Source organism: Triturus cristatus, chromosome 12, assembly GCF_964204655.1.
Source record: "Triturus cristatus chromosome 12, aTriCri1.1, whole genome shotgun sequence".
NCBI lineage: Eukaryota > Metazoa > Chordata > Amphibia > Caudata > Salamandridae > Triturus > Triturus cristatus.
Genome location: NC_140595.1, coordinates 701,667,260 through 701,688,952, shown reverse-complemented (window position 1 = coordinate 701,688,952; position 21,693 = coordinate 701,667,260). Strand labels below are relative to the sequence as shown.

General features: G+C 41.0%; 1 protein-coding gene across 1 annotated transcript in view; it reads left to right on the top strand.

Annotated features, from left to right (window-relative positions):
• Positions 1-21,693, top strand: part of LOC146780140 (vomeronasal type-2 receptor 26-like) — a 139,558-nt gene that overhangs the window by 47,232 nt on the left and 70,633 nt on the right. Inside the window, exon 3 of the mRNA XM_085637125.1 lies at positions 16,285-16,408. Coding sequence (XP_085493251.1) covers positions 16,285-16,408 — 124 coding nt within the window. The remainder of the gene's footprint in view (positions 1-16,284; positions 16,409-21,693) is intronic.

The following is a 21,693-nucleotide window of genomic DNA, read 5'->3' as shown; positions in this document are numbered from 1 at the left end:
GGACTCTCAGTGCCTTTTTCCCAAAGAGGAGCTCATGGCTGTATACCATCTCCTCTATGAAGACCTCCTGCTCCTTGTCAGAGAATTTGTGTTTTCTCTTCCTCTTTTCACCCTCCTTGCCCTCATGTTGCTTCTGGGAATCCATTGGGGTTTTTTCCTCTGCTGTGATGACTCCTCACACTCTCCAAACAGCCTCTGACTGTGGCTCAGGCAATCAGGTGCAGCAAATCACTCCCACTTCCTGGTTGTGATATCATCAGGCGGCACCTCTATAGCAGATTCCCGCTTTGGCGATTTCTTAATTTGCGAATTTCGCTATTAAGGAATCGCAACCCGTGTTTCTGAGAATTTTTTGCTAATTTTAGGTAATCGCTAAACATTAGCGATTTTTTAAATACATCCCGATTTGCGAATCTCAAACTGCAAATCGTAAAATATCGCAACTTGAGATTCGGTAAACGGGTTGTTCATACATATGCCCCCTAAAAGGGATCCTCCTTCTCCGTTAAAGTCACCCTTGCCTATGTCCATGGAATTATTATTGGAAAAAATAGGCGTGGTAAAACCTTATGTGAAGGGTACTAAAAAATCCTTACATAATCTGGAAAAGAAGTGGTCTTTTATGGACAAAAGGGTTTCAGAGCTGGAACAGAGAGTTAGTAACACTTAAGATGCAGTTTCTAAAACTGAAAAATTACAGCATGAGATAAATGGTCTCAAGAGACACACTGAAGATCATGAAAATACAGAAGGAAATGACCCTATACATCTTTTCAAAATATTTATTCCAAAAATCTTTGAGCCCATAGATTGGTTCTAAAATTAGGTTCCCCGCTCGTGGGAGTTATCATCTTGTTTTTTGGGACATTTTTTTCTATTCAAAGTACTTAACACAGTTAAAGCAAAGAAGCAGATTGTTTGTTTCCATCACAATTTTTTTTTTCACATGGTATTGCAAAGGTTACAGTGGCAAAAGGAAACAGCTTTTGCACTTGAGATCACAGTTAAGCTCTATAAATGCTAGATGTAGATTGATTTACCCATGTTGATCCAAGTTATTTGCAAAAATAAGATGCTCACTTACGATGATCGTATTACACTTAAAATGTTCTACAGTATTGCTCAGAAGAAGAAATTAAGACATTGAAAGTATCATTTGGATTTATTTTAAATGTACTGCTATCTTAATTAGGGTTGTACTTGTTTGCTTACAAGGGGATTTCTTTTCTCTCCACATTTATTCTCTCTACATTGTTACATTTCGATTTTGTTGAATCTGTCTGGAGTTGCTTCATGTTCCTCTTTGTCTTTTATTTTCCATATTCCCCTGCAACAGAAGTGCATGTCTTACAGATATATTTTTCAGTCGTACTTTTTTTGGCTTGTACTGTCTGTTCCTCAACATCACTTTATTCATCTCTCTTTATCTATATTCCTGTTTCCCATCTTTCCTGTCTTCTTTTTCTAGCATTCTCATCAGGCTTTCCGTCTGCATCTATATAACCAAAGAACTAGATATCACATCGTCATGTCGCTCTTTATCACCCACAGGCCAATGGTTTCATTGAGCGCACAAACCGCATTTTAGTTGAGTGTGTTCAGTGGGCTGTTCATTCTAAGATTGATATCAAGGAAGCAGTTTAAAGAAGTTCACGGTCTTTGTGTGGAAATTCTCTAACTGAAGAAAGGACTCAAGCCCATCCTGCATATTTTTAAATGTTCTATTATTCCAGTCCATATATTTGAATGTATTTGCACGATTCTCATTAAAACATATTTAAAACAAAAAAAAACCTACACCAGAGGCAAATGTCACTAAAACCTGGATGATTGCCAGGGCACAATGGGCACAGGTGAAGGGTCCCAATGTAGACAAAGCAAAATACGTCCTGCTAATAATAGATCAGAAATATTATAGCAGCTGTAACATTATTAGCTTTAATTTAACAGGAAAAAATACAAAAGACAAGATAAGATATATAAGAGACAAACAGTGGCAACCACAGATGGAGGTAGAAGCATAGGCCATGGGTATAGAGAGTTTACAAAGACATTACTATGGCTAAATGTGTCTCACCAGACCAGGTAGGAGCTTATCTGTGAGGTGTTCAGCTTCCCAAAATATATCCTGACCAATGGGACAACTTAGATAGCACAATCTCCATTGAGGAGCTGATTTGTGCCATTGCTAATCTGAAGACTGCCAATCCCTGGCCTGACACTAATTCATAGTTCCGTTCTATTAGGCCTTTTGCACAATCTTGTGCAAAACAAACTAGGTGATGGATGTAAAGCTTGTATTAATCTCAGTCTTGACCTTGTTCCCCATGGGAACCTTCCAGACCAAGCTGCCAGGCCATGTCCTCCCTGAACTGGAGCACAAGCAACCCAGGTCTGGTTTTGACCTCAATATGGGCTCTTCAGCTAGGTATAGCTTGTTTGCAGTGGCACAGTGAGCCGGGACCGACGTCTGGGCAAACCCGGCCGACTTAGGACATTAGATGCAACAAGGGGATGGATGGAAAGCTTGAATTAATTTTCAGCCACTGGCATTAGCTTGGGCTGCATATCTGGGGCAAAAAGGTACTTGGTTGCTTGTGTTCCAGTTCAGAGAGGACCTGGTTTGTCCGTTCATGCTGGACTGTTCTCATGATGATTTACATATGGCTGTGTCAGGATTGGCCAGGTGAACACCCTAAGATTCCCAAAACATTGTTATTCAGGCTGTAAAATGCGCAGGTACCTTCACTCCAAATTTCGCAGAGCCATTTCACTTAAGTTAGTTTCATTATGGCTTCGATTCCTACTTTCTCCACAGTTGTGTAATTCCAAGATGGCCGCCCGTTATTGTGGATCAGGTTGCCGGTCTAGTGTTGGAGATGTTTCCCAACCGCAGCAGTGCGCCACGCACTTCAACTGAAGATTTTCTGAGGAGAGCAGCGTGTTTGGTTTTCGCTGCCCTCAATTGACAGAGAACTCCGAATTTTGAGAGCGGTTAACTAGGAAGAAGAGCGCTACGCCAAATAGCTATTTCCTCGCATTTGTGGGAGAGTTGGGTTGTTAGAGAGAAGTGTTCAGCATAAGTTTGTGAGTAAAGCAATGTCTGGGATATTACTGAAATATCATTCTTTTGAAGTATTTATTTCCAAGTAAGGTGCACATATTCAGTTTGGTTACAGAGACTATTGTAAGAAAGCAAGTTAGCGATTCCTTCTTACAGCGTTTTGTAAATATTATTGTATATACAGCCCGTTCTCATTTTTGTACATATCTAAAGGAGTTGATGAATGATTTAAAATTCAGATGAAATACTAAAAAATAAATTGTTACGTTTTTTGAAATATTATTCATTCTTTAAGATTAATTGCTTGCTAGATCATCGATTGCTGTGTTCATGTTTAATTGATTTTTCTTGATTAGGCATATGAGCACAAGTAGGTACCAGGCTTCAAAGACAAATTACAGAAATCAGAGTCAAGTTACAGAAATCACAAATAAAAAATGTCTCTGTACCCAGCACAGTTCCTATTCCAATGGGCTGATGCTTCCCTAATTTACATGGGTATAGAGAGCACCCACTCCACACCAAATCATTAAGGTCAATGATATCCTACTGCTAACTGAAATCCAGAAGGACGTACAGATGTAGCACATGAGGTGTAGGAAGATGCCTCTTTTTGCATGATCACCCCTATTTTGTTGGGCTGATGCTGCCGTTTTTTTGACTCTGCACACTGGGACTCTACTAACCAGGCCCCTGGTGATGTGCTTGGGCAATGGGCTCTGATCCCTAACATATGATGAAATTGGTTATACTCCTAATGGCCATATTTAACGTGCCTAAAAGTCCCAAGCATATGGTACAAAATCTATGCAGGACCTGTAAGTTAAATGTCTCTGGGGGACTGTAGCACCCATTGTAACAGCGCCTACAGTGAAACTGCAACCATGAGTGCACGCCTATCACTGTAGTCTATCTGTGCAATTTGAAAACCGCAATTGGACCTGTCAAAATAACCTCGTCTGTCAAATAACCTGTGTTGACAGGCAAAAATCCTCCTTTTAAAAATCAATGTGTCACCCTAAGTATCCTTTAAATGCCCATAAGGCAGGGTCCATTGTATTTAAAAGTAAGACATGCAAAAGTGTAATATTAAACATGTCCTTAGAGTGAGTATGCTTAACATGTTATTTTCACTGTAGAAGGCCTGCCTGTTCCATTGCAAAGCATCGGAAGATAGTTTTAAAATTAAATAATGTTATCTCCACCTACACATATTCTTATTCAAAATCTTCCCCTGATGGTACAAAGAGTGCCAACGCATTTCAAGTCCCAACTCTATTCACGGGGACTCTCTTCATGGCTGTGACTGTATTCTGAAAAAAACAATAAACACATATATATTGTTGTAGTGAAAGCCCCTTCTTTATCTTTCATCTCTTTTCACTCATGGACAATTCAGTGTTATATCTACCTTGAGTAGATCTTGGGCATCCCTCCAAGGAATAAGGGGAATATTGTCGAGTTATATTTCTGAAAGGACAAGGTTATTTAGTTAATCATTGCCCTTGTTTCACATGTTCATGGGATAATTACAAGCAATGCCCAAGATCTACTCAAGGTAGAGATATCACTGAATTGTCCATGAGTGTAAAGAGATGAAAAATAAAGAAGGGGCTTTCACTAAAACAATATATATGTTTTTATTGTTTTTTTCAGAATACAGTCACAGCTCTGAAGGCAGTCCCCGTAGATAGAGTTGGGACTTGAAACATGTTGGCACTCTTAATACCATCAGGGGAAGATTTTGAATAAAAATATGCATAGCAACTTAGGAAAATATATGTATTAAATGCACTAACCCTTTGTTACCCTAAATGCGTTTTGATCCCTGTTGAGTGGTAACCCCAGTGTACTTTGGAAATCAGATTTGTGGGTTACCTTTTTTTCTGTTTTAGGACTGGAAATTATTTGAAGTTAATATTTTTTGTTATTTGTGACTATGTTTCAATTATGTTTGTTTTGATGTTATGTGTATCAGACATCTGTCTTTGAGGATTTAAAAATGAATAAATAAATGTAATAGACCAATTTACTTATGTATTTGGTCTGAATCTGCCTAAAAGTTAGCAGCATAAAACTGGTCAGCTAGATGTTTTGATTTTCATAAAAATCTACTGGCCCAATCTAGCTGAGTGGTATAGGGCCCACCCCTTGCATTACTAATACTTTTAGAAAGTTGGTATTTTCTTGTCCTAAACATTTGTGTCTTCTGGCAGTGTCCTTGGACAAATGAATGAATGATTGGATGGGTGGATACTTGTTAAGTGCGCTGTCACTCCGAGGAGAGTATTCGGCACTAAACATGTCAGTCAATGGCTCTGCTGTTGGGGTATCGGAATTCTTCTCAGACAGTGACATAACGGGAAATAGTTGTGGGCAGGATGGGCCATATCGCCAGTATCACTCAGAATAGATATGTGACCTGCCCCACTCATACTACAAAGTCCTTACCTCCAGCACACACAGAGGACCCTGACACCTGCCTATTGTCACTCTAAACAGTTTGGAGCCTTGACAGGGGTAGGCAGTAACTTTCCAGAACCAGATGTGGCGGTAGGACAGGGTGTTCCCCCCTCGCACAAGGGCTTGCACTAGGTATATAAATTGGACCTCCTGTGCCACTCATCAGAACACTCCTGACCCTGTGGACATTACAAACTAAGGGCTTCCCTGCTGCCAGAATACTTCCTTGCTGCTGTGGTCTGCCTGAAAGAAAGACTGGGCCTGCTTATGTTCTTCCCAAGCTAAGGTGAGTTACTCCAAGGGTCATTTGACTGACCTTCTGCTTGAGGATCAGGGACATAAGAAGCTCAGAGCACCCCCTGCATCTGCACAGCTGACCTGCTGCACTTGACCTACAATTGGATCTACCTGAGCTCTGCTGGCCTCTGTTAGATTGAGTTCCTGATCCCCAAGAGGTGCCTACCCCAGTCTTGGACCCTTGGCTGGCATCAGTTTGAGCTTGTCCGAAGAAGCAAAGGTGAAATCCAATAGTTTGGGTTCTTCGCAACCACAAACATTTCTGTTTGCGCCAAGTCTCTACCATCTGCGAACATCAATGCAAAGCTGCAGTGAACCTGACTCTTCACACTCCAGCTACTGCTAGCTATAACTGGCAGGGCAAGATCTATACTCCACACTACAGCAAAACAGCCGGAAGCTCCAGCAACAGCCATCTGCAATGCCCAATTGGCTCTTCTCATTACAGCGATGGCAACCTATGATTCCTGGCCTGCTCTTTGTGCTGCAGTGATGACCGTCCGCAATGCTCTTCCTGCAACTAGCATCCTCCTCCACCATGATTGGAGCTATTTTTGCTGGACTTTGAGAAGTTAACTTTTCCAGCTAGACTACCCTGGTCCCTGTATCAGGCCCATGCTTTATCGCAGTCATCCTGAAGTTGAGACTTTTCCCTGGTCTAGTATGACGTGATAACCGCGAGTGGTGCTTGGTGCTTTTAGGCACTATTTCCACTTACTTTTCTCAAAATGCTTATTTCCTATTCTACTGATTAGATTTTTGTCCTTCTCCTATCATTCTGTTTATTTAGAATTACTCTATTTTCCTACATTTGTTCAGGATTTTTCTTGTGTTGTGTTTTCACTTTATTATTATGTGCACTGCAAACATACTTTGAACATTGCCTCTAAGTTAAGCCTAACTACTTTTGTGCCAAGTTACCGGGGGATTAAGCACTGGTTTATTTAGTGACTTTGGTGGTTCACCATGACAACATCATGTAGTTGTTGTCTGAGTGGGGCTTCCACTTCCTGAACCATTAACCCAATTTCTTACAATGACCATCTAGGCCAGGCCTCCCCAACAAGTAGCTTGTGAGCTACTGGTGGCTCTCCTGTGAGTATCCCAGCCTACTAAATTAGAAGCATTTTCTTAGATGATTAATACATTTAAACCAAAATTGACAGTGTGTATTTGAGATGAAAATCTGTATATTTTCAAAACTCATAAACTGAAGTTTGGAGTAAAATGGTGTAAACTTATATTAGAGCCACCACCACACAGAAAAAAAATCTAAGACCAGGACTGCCCTGTATTTTATCACCCACAGAGTCTTGACTGGGGAAGTGGAGTCTTTTCTAGACCATATGTGTGGGTAGGACAGGGACCTAACCCCCCACATAAAGGCTGGCACCCGGTATAAATATTGGACCCCCAGAACCACTTATCAGATCACTTCTGGACCTTTGGGAGACTCAGAAGAAGTACTGTCCTGCTGCTGTAAGGACTGCCATACTGCCTAAGAAAGGAATATTGATCCTGCTCCATGAACCCAGGACTACCAGAGAGACTCCAAAGACTAGCTGTCTGGCCTCCTGTGTAAGACACAGGGACACATTAGGCTCCAGGGATACTGCAACCTGCCTATCTGGTTGTTGCGGATCCCTGCTCAAGTGAGTCATAGCCTTCAGGCAGTACCCCCCAGATCCTGGGTGTGGTGCTAGAGTGGGCTTCTCCTACCAAAAACTGGGGCTGATAACATTTCCCATCCTAAGCTGCTCTGAGATCCGACAGAAGACCTGGACATACCTGCAGGCCAATCCAACTAAGGTGCCTTGCCGGTGGGATTGACATCAACCACAACTTCTGCTACATTCTTTTCCACAGCAGCAAATTGTCTTAAGCAGGACCTCTCGATGACAGTATCCAGCCTTGCGGAGCCCTCTTCAGCTGTAGTCTACAGCCCCGTCCTGTCCGAGAAATCCAATCTCCAAAAGAATCTTCATGTCCGAAGCTAGAAATCATTACCAGACTTGACTACGACTAGCACTCCATTGATGATGACAACCTCCTCAGCCTTAAAACTTAGCTTCTCTTGCCTTCATTGGAGGCTTCACCGAGACTTCATACAGCGGATTCATACAGAGACTTCAATGACCTCTTCGCCGCTACACCCTGCCTGCCTGACCCTGCTGAGGGCTCTATCCTGCTGAGGACTCTACCATCTCTAGGAAATATTCAGAATTTATTCTTAGGGCGAACCTGGTGGCTGTATCTGATGTGTGCTCTATCACGGTCGGTCTTAACTTGTGACTTGGTCCCAGTCTAGTGCAACCAGATACCTATGAGTGACATTTTGTTCTTTTTTGTGCTATTTTTCTCTAAAACCTTTAAAATTCATAACTCTGGATGTACAGATTTCATTGGTGTTATTTCATTTAGTAACATTTGCTCTATTCTTCTAAATTGGTTTCTGATTTTCTTGTTATTTGTTTTCACTTTATTACTGTTTGTGTGCTGCATAAATACTTTACTCAAGGCCTCGAAGTTAAGCTTTTTTTTCAGAGTTTTATATAGTGCAAACTTTACCCGAAGGTATCAGGTATCAGAGCTCTTTGCCTGAGCACCAGTTGCGTTACATGAGGACACATTTATTTTTGTTAGGCACAGGGAGATTAAGTGATTTGCCAAGAATCACAGGTTGTTGAGCGTCGTTGCTGAGACTCGTACCCTGTTCCCCAGATTTGGGGTCAACTGCCCTAGCCGTTGCGCACATCCTTTCCCAAAGCTTGACTGCTTTTGTGCAGAGGGTTAAGCACAAGTTAATTTAGTGTCTTTCTGTGGTTCACCCTGAGAAGGATTGTGTTTATTATTTGAGTGTGACTTCCATCCCCTCAACTAATAACCTACAGGAAGAAGGTCCTCCATATATTGATCTCGCTGTGACACATCCACACCAATCAAAGAAGAGTCTGTTTTCACGATGAACGGATCAAGAACATTGGAATGATACATAATTGGTGCTATAGTGAAGGCATGCTTTAATTTCCTGGAACATTTGCTTGTTTTCTCTCTCCATATAAACAGACTCTTTTATTGGATTTGTCTTGTGTTTGGAGTAATGACAGATGAAAAGCTTACTAAATTGCCTATAGATCTTAGTAAACCCCTTAAAACATTTAATTCACTGGATATGTTTTGATGTAGCCCATTCTATGTCTGCTTCACTTATCTTTAAATGTGTTTATTAGATCTTTAGTATATATCAACCAGCATATGCTGTGCATAAGATAAGCAAACACAATAATGCAATACATGTTAGCGTTCTAGGAAACATGATAAACAAGGTTATAAACAATCAAATACCATTGGGAAAGGCATCACCATACAGTGCTGGCAATACAATTACATCAAGTAGAGACGGCCTTCTCTGAGAAACACGTTTTAAAATGAGAATACGAGTAGTCCCAATTCAGGATACACCTGTATCATGACTGCTTACATTTTTTTTGTCCATACTAATTCCATGAGGCAAGATGGGATATTTTTCACAACAAACAAGCATTAAGATAATTTAACAAATACTTAGTGTTTTCTAAGCATCCCAAGTCCTCTATTACGTTTTGAGGATGCAGTCAGAGAGTAGGACTATACTAAGATATCATCCACATATTCCACAAGTTGATAAATCTTGAAGAATCTCATTGATGAAATGCTGGAAAAGCATGGTGGGAGCGTCACATAACCTCAATGGCATTACTAAATGTTCATAGTGACTATATTTTATTAATTCTGCATACCATTTATCTCCAACTCGAATGCACACCGGAATATCTGCTTCTCATAAATACAACTAGGTTAAGCAATTTTCTCTCTTGAATTTGACTAGAGACACGGATATAAGCAACAAGGGATGTCTATCTCTAATTGTAATAGTGTTCAATTCACAATCAATCAATTAGGATTTATAAAGCACAGCAAATCACCCAAGAGGGTCTAAAGACGCTGGAGTTGCCAGCTACTTCACAATGATAGCAGTGAAAAACAAGCCAAAAGCAGGAGAAACCATTCCGAAAAATGGAGGGAGAGGAAGGCGAAAGCTGTAAAAAATGAGGCAAAAGCAAGAGAAAGCACTCAGAAAAACAGGGGCAACGGACAGAATCAGCAGTAAATAATTAGACAAAATCATGATAAAGCATTCAGCAAAACAGGGAGGAAGCAGAGCAGTGCAGCAGCACAGTAAAGCTGGGCCTTGGGCCTGCTCAATGGGGTCAGGTTGCGACCTCCATTGAGTAGGTCCTGGGAGAAGTGAGGGGTGCTAGGAGGTGGTGGGCGGGTCTAGGCTGGAGGCAGGAAAACAGATGGCAGGTGGGAGTGCCAAATTGAAAAACAAGAAGAAGCAGTTAAAATGAGGAAAAAGAACTTAGAAAAAACAGGGGAAAGGAAGGAGAACGCAGGAAAAACGACAAAAAAGCAGCAGCATGGCAGAGCTGGGCTTGGGACCTGCTGAATGGGGTTGCACTGCAGCCTCCATTAAGTAGGTCCTGGGAGGTGTGAGGGGCGCTGGGAGGTGGGACTAGGTGGCAGGTGGGAAATTGATGGCAGACTGGAGTGGCAAAGAAGCAGTGAAAAATTAGGGAAAAGCAGGAGACAACATTCAGAAAAATGGCATGAAAGGTAGGAGAAGGCAGAACAAATAAAAAAAGAAGGAAAATGCACTCCGAAAAATAGGAGAAAGGAAGGAAAAAGCAGTATAAATGGCAGAAAAGAAGCAGAAAGCACTCAAAAAAACAGGGAGTAATGCAGAATTGTGCAGCTGCACAGAACAGCTGGGCCTGGGGCCTGCTAAATGGAGTCATGTTGGAATGCTGTGGGCAGGCCGGGCAGGAGGTAGATAAACAGGTGGGAGCAGCGAATGAGAAAGCAGTGAAAAACAAGGGAAAAAGCACTCAGAAAAAAGGAGAAAACAGTACAAAATGAAGAAAAAGCAGGGGAAAGCACTCAGAAAAACATGGGACAGGAAAGAGAAAGCAGTAAAAAACGAGGCAAAAGCAGGAGAAAGCACTCAGAAAAAGGGGGGCGGGATGTAGAAAGCAGTAAAATCGAAGTTAAAGCAGGAGAAGACATTCAGAAAAGTGGGAGAATGTAGAGCCGTGTAGCAGCACAGGAGAGCTGGGCCTGAGTTGGGCATGTAATGTATGCATGAATGCATCTCACAATGTGATATTGGAGCAAATTATTTGTGGCCCAGCATCTATCCTATGCATCCTTTTGCCAAGTTATCGTCAGTGTACATTTGAAATTATTTTTCTTCTCTCTGAGTGCGGGTGCATATTATTTTGCCCACCAACTTTGTCGATTAGACCTAAACAAAGCACAGTAATATATGCAACCTGGGGCTAAATCTTCAGTCCACTTTTCACAAGTACATCAGCAAACTCAACAAATTCCAAAAATAATTTCTATCCCATGCTGATCTCTCTGTGCTGGTTGTTACTAAAATTATTAGGGTCATTGAAAATGTTCTCACAGAATTCAGGGTCAAAAGATAAAGAGGCCTCTCTCTAGTTTATCATAAGGTTCTGTTTGCTGGGTCATGGAGCACCCACTATAACTGTAAATGCTGGGGCATTAATGATATCAAAAGTTATTATTTCAAGATGTCCAGTCAGCCAGGGGCAGACGTGTACTTTCTGGAACAATATCTGCAGGCGTGAGATCAGATCTATCCTTAGTTCTCCTTTCTTGAGGTGCCTTAAATGCAGAATGCACTGGATATACCCCTGCCATTTAGGATTGAGCATTGGAGTATCCAGAATAATTGTTGTATATAGTTAATTTCTTTTGGATCTCATTTATAAATTGAGTCAGGTGATTGCCTGTATGATCCATTGCTTAGCAATCTGCATGCTTGTACAAAACAAATCTCTAGGCAACTATAATTCTATTTAACAATATATATGATCCTCAAGAAAGGGTAAGTGTGCAACTAAACATGACTCAGAAAATACTTTTATTCTTACAAAAATATATAGAAATCTATCATATACATTGTCGGTAAGATTACATGACAAAAACAAAACAACAATGCTTCTTAATACAATTGTCTCTCATTGGAATAAAAGCAACATGTTCAGAGATAGATGATGTTATGTCAACAGATCACCTATTTTAAATACAATAGTTGCAATTATGAAAACATTTTACAATAAAGTCACAAATGCATCAAAATAAATAATAGCATGATTGACAAAATTAATTATTTCATTCATTTAGTCAGCAAAGAAATGAAAATTGATTTCCCCAATGAATGTATTTGTGCTGAGAGATAAAAGAGGGGTGGGGAGAGGGTGGCTTTGATCATGGATAGATCTTCATGGTATTGTTTCTACGTTGTTTCGGCGACCCAATCACCTTCATCAGGAAAGCTACAAATTTGAAATACCTAAAAACAAGTAAAGCGCACACTCAGCCTTTAGCATAATAAATAATTAAGAGCTGGAGAAAGGGACAAGAATGAAGACAGGTGAGTAATACCAAGAAGGGGGTCTATCACCGAAAAAAGTGCATGATTACTATTGTGGTGAAAAGACAAGAATTACAATAAAGAGAATTTAATCAAAAATGAAAATTATCCCTAAAAAATGTGTATGAAACCAGAATGTGCTCTCATGGGTGGACGTTGGATATTGTGCTTTTACAAATCGGAGGGTAAGAAATGAAATACTAACTCTTATCGATGATTCTATACCAGAAGGAAAGGATGTCACGTAGAAACAAAGTCCAGTTGGATAACAGGACCCGCAAATGGGAACAAGCTGGTAGAGAAAGTGTATTATAATATATAATGAGTGGGGCCAAATTGAATACGTACTGTATATATGATTAAATCCTCATGTCTGAAAAATATATACAGTGATACCTTATTCAATTCTTGCAGGATAAAGTAAAAGACCAGGATGCAAACAGCACTAATGAAGATTGTGAGGAAATGGAATTGTTTCATAAACAGGCGAATCTATATAAAACCATGAGCAAAGACAATTAATTTCATATTCGTAAAATGGACATTAATCCTCAAATGAAAGGCCAATATGGTATGCCTCATATAGTCAAGCAGTAGAATTTGCTCGGACCTTTGACACAAAGAGAGTATATATCCAGAAAACCATGAGGTATGGTTCTATAGTTGGATTTCTCAACAAATGGACGAGAAATTGAATAAAAATTTAAAACAGGGTTAATACCGCTTCGGCTGCATTAAAAAACGCGACAAACGTCTGTCCCATGTGATGTACATATGGGGAGAGAAGAACAATAATTAATATATCTGAATATAATGAACCTAGGCATATAAATAACATATGCATCTGAGTGTAGATGGGCAATATATATTTTGAACGAGTAGATAACATTCCTATACTTCGATCAGACCTGACTGAATAGTCAAAGTGGCCATAAATAAAATAAATAGGCGGACTTATACCAGCCGAAGCAGTCCTCATTAAATGATATACATCGTGGGGAAAATAAGCATTAGACTATTGCCGTCCACTACAATATTATACTAACATATGCACAAGATTAAAAGCCATGTAGATCAAAATAAAACGTGACATTTAAAGTCACAATGGATGATAGCAGACCGTGGTGACTATTACACTAATAAGTGTTGTTGAATCTATAATAATGTAGTGACATTGGGTCTGTCGACCCCATATATATTGTGTGTGGGTGGCAAAATGCTGGAATAACCGAGCCAAAAACAATGTACAAATTAAAAAAATGCCGCAAACTGCATGAACCTGAAAGGATATTCTGGGTGCTTTCCCAAGCCATCTTTGAAATATAGTTCCCAACTTCTGAATGTAACAAGAGATAAATATTTATATTCTAGGGAAACAGGAAAGCGGGGTAGAAAAAGGAGAAAAAATGGAATCCTGATAGAATTCCGGACAGGAAAATTCCTATATCGGCACCATATTCCTGTATAAATACAGTGCATTAACAAAGTTTAAAATATATATGTATAATAGACAATTCAAGTTCACCAACAGTATGTATACTATAAGAAGCACACACCATCATATTTTCTCTGCTAGAAGCAACCAAGAAGCAAGAGCTGTGCAAGTTCTATCAGAGGAATCAGGTTAAACAAGCCAGTCTCAGTAGGAGGTGAGTACAAGTGAAAAGAGAACCAATAGGGAAGAAAGAATCCGGATGCGTGGGGTTTCGGCCAGTGTGACGTTGGAGGCTTCTTGTGGGTACGTGGAAGTTGATTCTGTCATTGAGGTATTCAGGTCCGTTGTTATGTAGGCATTTGTAGGCGTGGGTGAGGATTTTGAAGGTGACTCTTTTCTCCAAGGAGAGACTAGAGTCTTCGTAGGTGTTGGCTGATGTGTTCTTGCCGGGGGATGCCGAGGACGAGTCTGGCTGCGGTGTTCTGTATGGTCTGGAGTTTGCGGAGTAGGGACTTGTTGATGCCGGCGTAGAGTGCGTTTCCATAGTCCAGTCTGCTGGTAATGAGTGCGTGGGTGACTGTCTTACTTGACTCAGGGGGATCCAATTGAAGGTCTTACGGAGTATGCAGAGGGTGTTGAAGCAGCTGGATGTGACGGACTTGACCTGTCGGTTCATGGTGAGTGAGAAGTTGAGTATGATGCCCAGGTTTTTGGTGTGGTCTGAGGGGGTAGGTGGGCTACCAAGGGCAGTCTGCCACAAGGTGTTGTTCCATGCTGAAGGGGTGGTTCCAAGGACAAGGACCTCTGTCTTCTCTGTGTTGAGTTCCAGGTAGCTGTTGGTCATCTAGTCTGCAACGTCTTGCATTCCTTTCTGGAAGTTGAGTTTGGCGGTGGTGGGGTCTCGGGTGAAGGAGAGGATGAGCTGGGTGTCGCCGGCGTAGGATACGATGTTGAGGCCATAATGTCGGACAATGTCTGCGAGGGGGGCCATCTAGATGTTGAAGAGGGTCGGGCTCAGGGATGAACCCTGTGGGACTCCGCAGGTGTTTTTCGTAGGATCAGAGAGGAAGGTGGTAGTCTGATTTTCTGGCTCCTTCCGGTGAGGAACGATCGGATCCAGTCCAGGGCTGTTCCTTGAATGCCGGAGTCGTGTAGTCTGGCGACTAGTGTGCAGTGAGAGATGGTGTCAAAGGCCAGTGATGGGTCGACTAGGATGAGGGCTCTGGAGTGGTCTTGGTCCATGAGGGTGCGGATGTCGTCTCTGACGGCGAGTATGGCGGTCTCTGTGCTGTGGTTGCTTTGGAAACTGAATTGGGATGGGTCGAGGATGGAGTTCCCTTCGATGAAACATGTCAGTTCCCTGTTGACCATTTTCTCTGCAACTTTGGCTGCGAAGTGGAGTAGCGAGATGAGCCGGTAGTTTTTGAGGTCGGTGGGATCCGCTGTGGGCTTCTTGAGTAGGGGCCTGACTTCTGCGCATTTCCAGATGTCTGGGAAGGTGCCTGTTTCTAAGGTGGTGTTGACGGTGTGTTGCAGTTTGGGTGCGATGGCGGCCGGGGCTCTGTGGTAGATGTGAGGAGGGAGGGTCGGTGGGGGCCCCAGAGTGGATGCCTTCCATGGTCGAGGCGGTGTCTTCGGTCATGATGGGTGTCCAGTTGGAGATGGTGGGTTCGCTGGTGTCCTTGGTGGGCGGGGGGCATCTGTGGCATCTGGTTGATGGTCGATGAAGTTGTCGTAGAGGGTTTTGATCTTGAGGTGGAAGTAGGTTCCAAACGTGTTGCAGAGGTCTTGGGACGGGGTGATGTCTGTTGCTTCGCCTCGCAGGTTGGTGAATTCCTGAATGACGCTGAAGAGTTCCTTGGAGTTGGCGAGGATTTTGTTGTGGATGAAATCTTACCTAGTGTTATGCACCCTACAGGGACCCTTTATTCAGGAACGAAGTCTTAATTATTTAACACTTCCAGATGTCATGTCACCAGCCCTAAAATGCCAGTATGCCTGAGGCAAAGCTAACGACTTAGCATAATGATGGATCTAGATGACTTCTAGTTATGGGGCCACATATTGTAATATTACACATATTGTAATTTGATATAATGTGAATTGGATAGAGTTAGTACAATGTGTAACCCATGTTTCGGGCTGGAATGGCTGGCCATATTCAACCACATACTGAGTTGTTGCTTTGGTAAGATAAGGAGGGCTGCAATGGAGTCATACACTCATTGAGTCTGTTTCTGTGCAAAGCTGGCTCAGAAGCAATAGCATGTCATGCTGATTTCCATAGACAGACCGTAGTGCTACTGCACCGGTAAGCCAAATGTTAGAAGCCTGTTTGTGTTCTGTCACAGGTAATATATATTCCAAACCTGGACAACCATTGTAACAGGGAATTAACTTTTAATCATTATGTGTACTTTGGAAGCTCGATTTACCTTGCACCCTCTTAAAAACTGTATAAACCCATTTCTTATACAAATAAATGTATACTTTCAAAGCAGATGTTTTCACTTACTCCAGATTCCAAAGTCTTCATGCAGTGAAATGTGCACAGTCGGATTCAGAAAATCCACTCGTGAGCACCAAGGAGTCTGCTGCTATGACTGCATTCCATGCTCAGATGGAGAAATCTCCAACCAGACTGGTGAGCTTGGATGTCTCTATACATTCTCCACAATATGTTATATAAATAGATTCTAACTAGATTTGTTATATATATATATATATCTGAGGTCAGCATCTGTAATCGTACCAAATAGCCAGGAGAAGGGCTTTATATGTAAACCAAAGAAGAGAATCTGTTTATAGGAGTCTCAGTGGAGGCGTGTCAGGTTTGTATGTATGTGGTATTTGTATACCATGAACCTACCAAATGGAAGTGCTTTACATGGGCAAAGATACAGTCAACAAGTAATTGGACTGGTGGCTCTGTTCTCAGAGTACTGTACTATGATTTACTAGTCTATGAAATGGCACGGGAGAACAACAGGAATTGAAACCGATTGGATTGTCTGATTTAAAGGAGGACTGTACAAGAGAATTCTCCTTGAAATGATAGAATCTTCAAATGTAGCTAAAGCAGCATGACCACCCTAAGCAGAGCACAACACTTGACAGACATTAAAGCAGTAAAGACTTTAATTGCTGCAAATGTTGGGATATAGTTGCACCAGACAAAATTGTGCATCAGCTGCTCTTTCTAGAGTATTTCAATGGGTACTTTCACTGCTACGATGTGGCTGCATTTACTTCTGCTTACCCAATGGTGTGATTAAGTTAGAAATCAAAAAATACTTTTCCACAAATGGCAGAGGAGACTAGAGACTGTTGGTGGGAGGGAGGACAATGCCTCAACCTCTCTCACCAATATCTCACCCTAGTGCAAGTAAGTAAATCTTTATTTGCAGATTAATAAAAAATATTAAAATAATTGAAATAGCGGTCCGGTACAAAGTTGAAATTTGTAGGGGCAGATAAAACACAACTTTGAATAATATAACATGACTTTTGATTAAAAATGTGAGTGAGTTAAAAAACGTTAATCCATAAAAAGATGCAGGATCACAATAAATACGATGTGTAGTACCAGCGTTTCTAAGCACATTGTGAAAAGGCAGACCCATGAGGTTTGAAACCAGAGGCTGATTTATGGCACAAAAGTCCCCTGCTGCGCTAATAACAGTCTATTAAATTGTATTAGAACATTGGAATGTTGGAAGCTCCATTGAAAACAATGGAGTACTCCGGGCTTATAATGGCTGGTATATTAACTTGTAGTAAAAACTTTGTTGAACTTCAGGAGAGCTGGATGGAATAGCTTTTCAGTAGAGCCATCACCGCAGAGCGGCAGGATCTTATCTGGAGGGCCTAGAAGGCAGAGCATAGCAATTTCCATCTGACATGATTGACGGCGGGACAAATGTACAAAAAGTGTAATACGCTCTCCTCAAAGCGAGCGCAGATTCGGCAGTAGTGGTCCGGCCTGGTTTAGTTTCTAGGCTAGAACCTGGTTTCTGATGGAAAGGCTCCCATATGAATTAGAAGAAAAAATGTTGGAATATCAGAGAAATTAGACTTGTGAGGTAGGGTTGCGGGCCACAATTGGTGCAGGTTTGGAGAACAGTCCATCCATGCTTTTTACGAGCCATCTCTGCTTTGTCAAGTGTCCAGGATTTTATTTAGCTGCTTTGTTGGCAATTTTTTTTTATGCTTTGAAACTGATGTTTAAGTGCCAGACATTAAACAGGTTAATGGTGATTAGCGCTTGCTTAAGCACCGTTGGCCAGAAGTTTTTGTGTATTTGCGAGTTTTTCATTTCTGACCAGCACAGGGCGGCCAGTTAATCAGGTGGGGCTGATTTTATCTTCCAGCACAATTTGATAAGTACGGCCATCCTTACCGGGGATTGATGGAATAACCCAAATTCCAATCGCATCTGTGCTTTGGAAATGTGTCACGATGTGTTTGAACAGAATTGACTGAAGTTGGTTTAGGAGGGTTGCATTCCTTCCCTTTAGGAGTTCCAAGCCATATTTGAGTGAAGGATAAATTTAGCCCCGCTCCCCTTAATGTACATATTTGCCCTAGGGCTGAGCGTGACGAGGGAACTGAAGGAGTGAGAGCTGTAGTGTGAAAGTTACTTATTTCTCTTGCACTGGGTCTTGCATTTAAGAGGTGTTTAGTATCCAAGGAATGAACATGGCACAGAGCCCTGCACAATCCTGGATCCATGAAACAGCAAAAAGAAGATCTGGTCATTTTTTTGGTTTAATTTTCTTGTATTATGTATCAAGCACTTTTATCGATACACCCACTTTGTGGGGAATGGCAATCGCCAAGATTGTTCAAATTATGCTCAAAACTCTGGTACAGGAGGCCAAGGGACCTTCTGAACCTGGAAGGGTGGGGAGGTCCTTTTATATGTGAAATGATGAGGGGATAGTTCTTCCCTGAAATAATACATTAGCCTATATAGTATCCCTCTGCTAGAAAAGGCAGTTCTCATGAAGAGGGGAAAAGTGTGTGGTAATGTGCCACGCCTTTACACCACCTCAATAGGAGATGGGAAAAAGGGAAACAATCTTTTTTTATAAGTAACCCTCACCCACTCTAGTAGTGGCATGTTCATCATCAGGTTCACCCTCACTCCGAAAAGTCAGGGTGGGCTTGACCGTATTCCATGGAGTTCTTTGGGGTAAGGGGATGCAGTAACCAAATACAATTTCTCATTCAACCCCAAGGTACCCTTTATTAATAGGGAGGATTTGAAAGATTCAGGATATTGTGATCCTATAACCCTTAAAATGCCAATATGTTTCTGCCCTAGACTATTGGCCTTCATAGGTCCTTGGCATTCATCAGGGCGGGTTTGTTTTTATAAATGCCATAAATGATGTCCTATGCAAATTGTGTCATATGCATACTAATATTTGTGCATGCAAAGGCATGGATCAAGTCATATGATCTCTGCCGGATCACCTTTATATCATTGCACTATGATCGGCTCTTCTATTTATTTTAAATTGCTTTAATTAAATGCAGATGTTCTTTAAAGTGGGTCTGTTTCTGAGCAAAAGGACCTTTCTATCATGGCCGCCACTGTTTCTAAAGGATTTCAACAGGCCCCTAGGTCAGTGGAGGAAGCCTGTGCCTAGTCACATGATTTCCTCCCCACCAATTTTTAAATCGCATGCGACCACGGCTTTTTATCTGATTTATCCGGACTCTCTACTCCACGCATGTTGCATTCTTCAACACGTGCGTAATACGGCTCGTACTACACCGTTTTGGAACCCTGTAAGATTCCCAAAGCAGTTTGAAAATGTTAAGTTTGGGGAATATAATTATTTTCTGCATTTACATCTTTTCATCGCACCGACATGGTGTGCAATGGTGTTTTTGGCAGCTTTTTTGCTGTTCTGGGCTCACAGAATTGGGTCAGTATTTGTTCTGTGGCACAGACTCACCACATAGGTGTCACAATGCCACGCTTAACAGACACTACGGTTATTATCCTTTGTACATTCTACCAATTTGGGTTTTCCCACACACATTGAGCAGTTGCTTAGTGTGAAGCTTTTATTTTCTATTTCAGCCCTCCTGGCTAGTCACTACGCTTTAAGAATGTTATATATTGTTGAAGTAATAAGCTTACTTTGGTGTGCATAAATGACAGAAAGAGTCTCACACACATGGCAAGGCATTAGAACCCCCAACGTCTACATGAGCCGCTAGGTATTGCTGATATAACAAGCTGGAATAACTTGAACTAGTTACCAGTGGGAAAAGTACCTAGACCATGGTTGTCTGTTTTTTCTATTTTATGCAGGAAGCTGTCAGAGTGATGGGTTATTGAGCCTAGGGAAAAAATAAAAAATATAGATATCCCTACGGAATCATCCTCCCAGCGGATTTTAATTATTTGAATGGTAAATATGCATTTGCATGTTTTAATACATCCAAAGCTTGGCACTATGTCTATATTGGGCATCTGATGTTTTCTTCCAATATATCTAGAAAACACAGTGACGCGTCATTCGGAAGTAAGATGCCTTTTTCATTCCCTTTTTGCTAAATTGTCCGGATGGACAATCTCCGTACCAAATGATAATTATTTAATAAACATCATATAAGAACCATTCAGAATGCAAGAGGAGGGGTCATTGCACAGGGCACTCTTTCACATTCTTTACATTTTTAACAAACTCAGTCCCAGTAGCATGCAAATATATCACTGTGATGGTCACATTATCACTGGCATGATGGGGAATCCTAGCAATTTGGTGTTTTCCTTCTTCCCTTTCTTTTTCTGTTCATTTACTTGAACAATTTTTTAGATGTGATGGTTATTCAAATACAGAGCTTTTTAATCATATCCTTCGTATGTTAAGATACTGAAAATATCAAGATTAGGCAGGAGAGATGGTATACATTTGTGGTCTGTTTATATTCACAGACAGTACCTGTATCTATGGTGTCTTTTCCTGAAGAAGGCATTCCTATGCCGAAGCACACGTAGAAACCACACAGGAGCTGCAGCCACTTCATGACACAGATACATACCTTTGTATTAAAAGCCTATATATAATACTCATCTATGGAAGACATCTAAACAATCATTGTGATGGAAATATAAAATATATCAGAATATGTACATAATGCTTTGACTGATGAATTCCCAGGTGTTGATCATACCTGTATATGTATATATTATGACTGTTGAGTACGAATGATGAGATGGATGGGGTGTGTATGTGGTTTGTTCTAGTTTTAATGATGAAATACAGAATATACAATTATCAATAAATAAATGATTATTTTTATACTTTTCAAAATATATTTGTCTTTGTCTCTTCTGATACTAGAATTGCATTGGTTTATTGTGATTTTTTGAAGTTGCCCCAGGAATTTACGCTATGCAAAGGCAGTATATAATTGCCTCTCCAGAAGCACCCCAGTGGTGGGTACATTTTACCCTACAGGGGGTGGAGGGGGTAGGCCCTGAAGTCAAATCATTTGCTTTGTTTTGTCTGCCTAATAATTGCAGCTTATTCTTTCTATGCAAGATTATGATTGTTTCAATGAATGTATTGAAAACTCTATTTGTATCTTCCTTGTGCTCACCATGGAATCAACCAATCAATCAAAATACTTTATTTGGCACTAGTGAGCCATAGAAGTTTGTAGCTGGATACATTGCAATACACATAAATAAAATGTACATTAAAAATAGATAAAACAGTTTAAAATTCACAAAAGGGAAGACAACAGTAAACAGAAATAATTCAGAATGTCTTCTGGTTCTTAGAGCAGACCATTAGCATGCATAAGTAAGCAACGAATGGGGTAATATCTGTTTCCATAATTCCCTTTAGGGTCAGAGTGTCATGTTCAATGTCGCCAAAATCACCTGCCACCCCAAAAAGATTA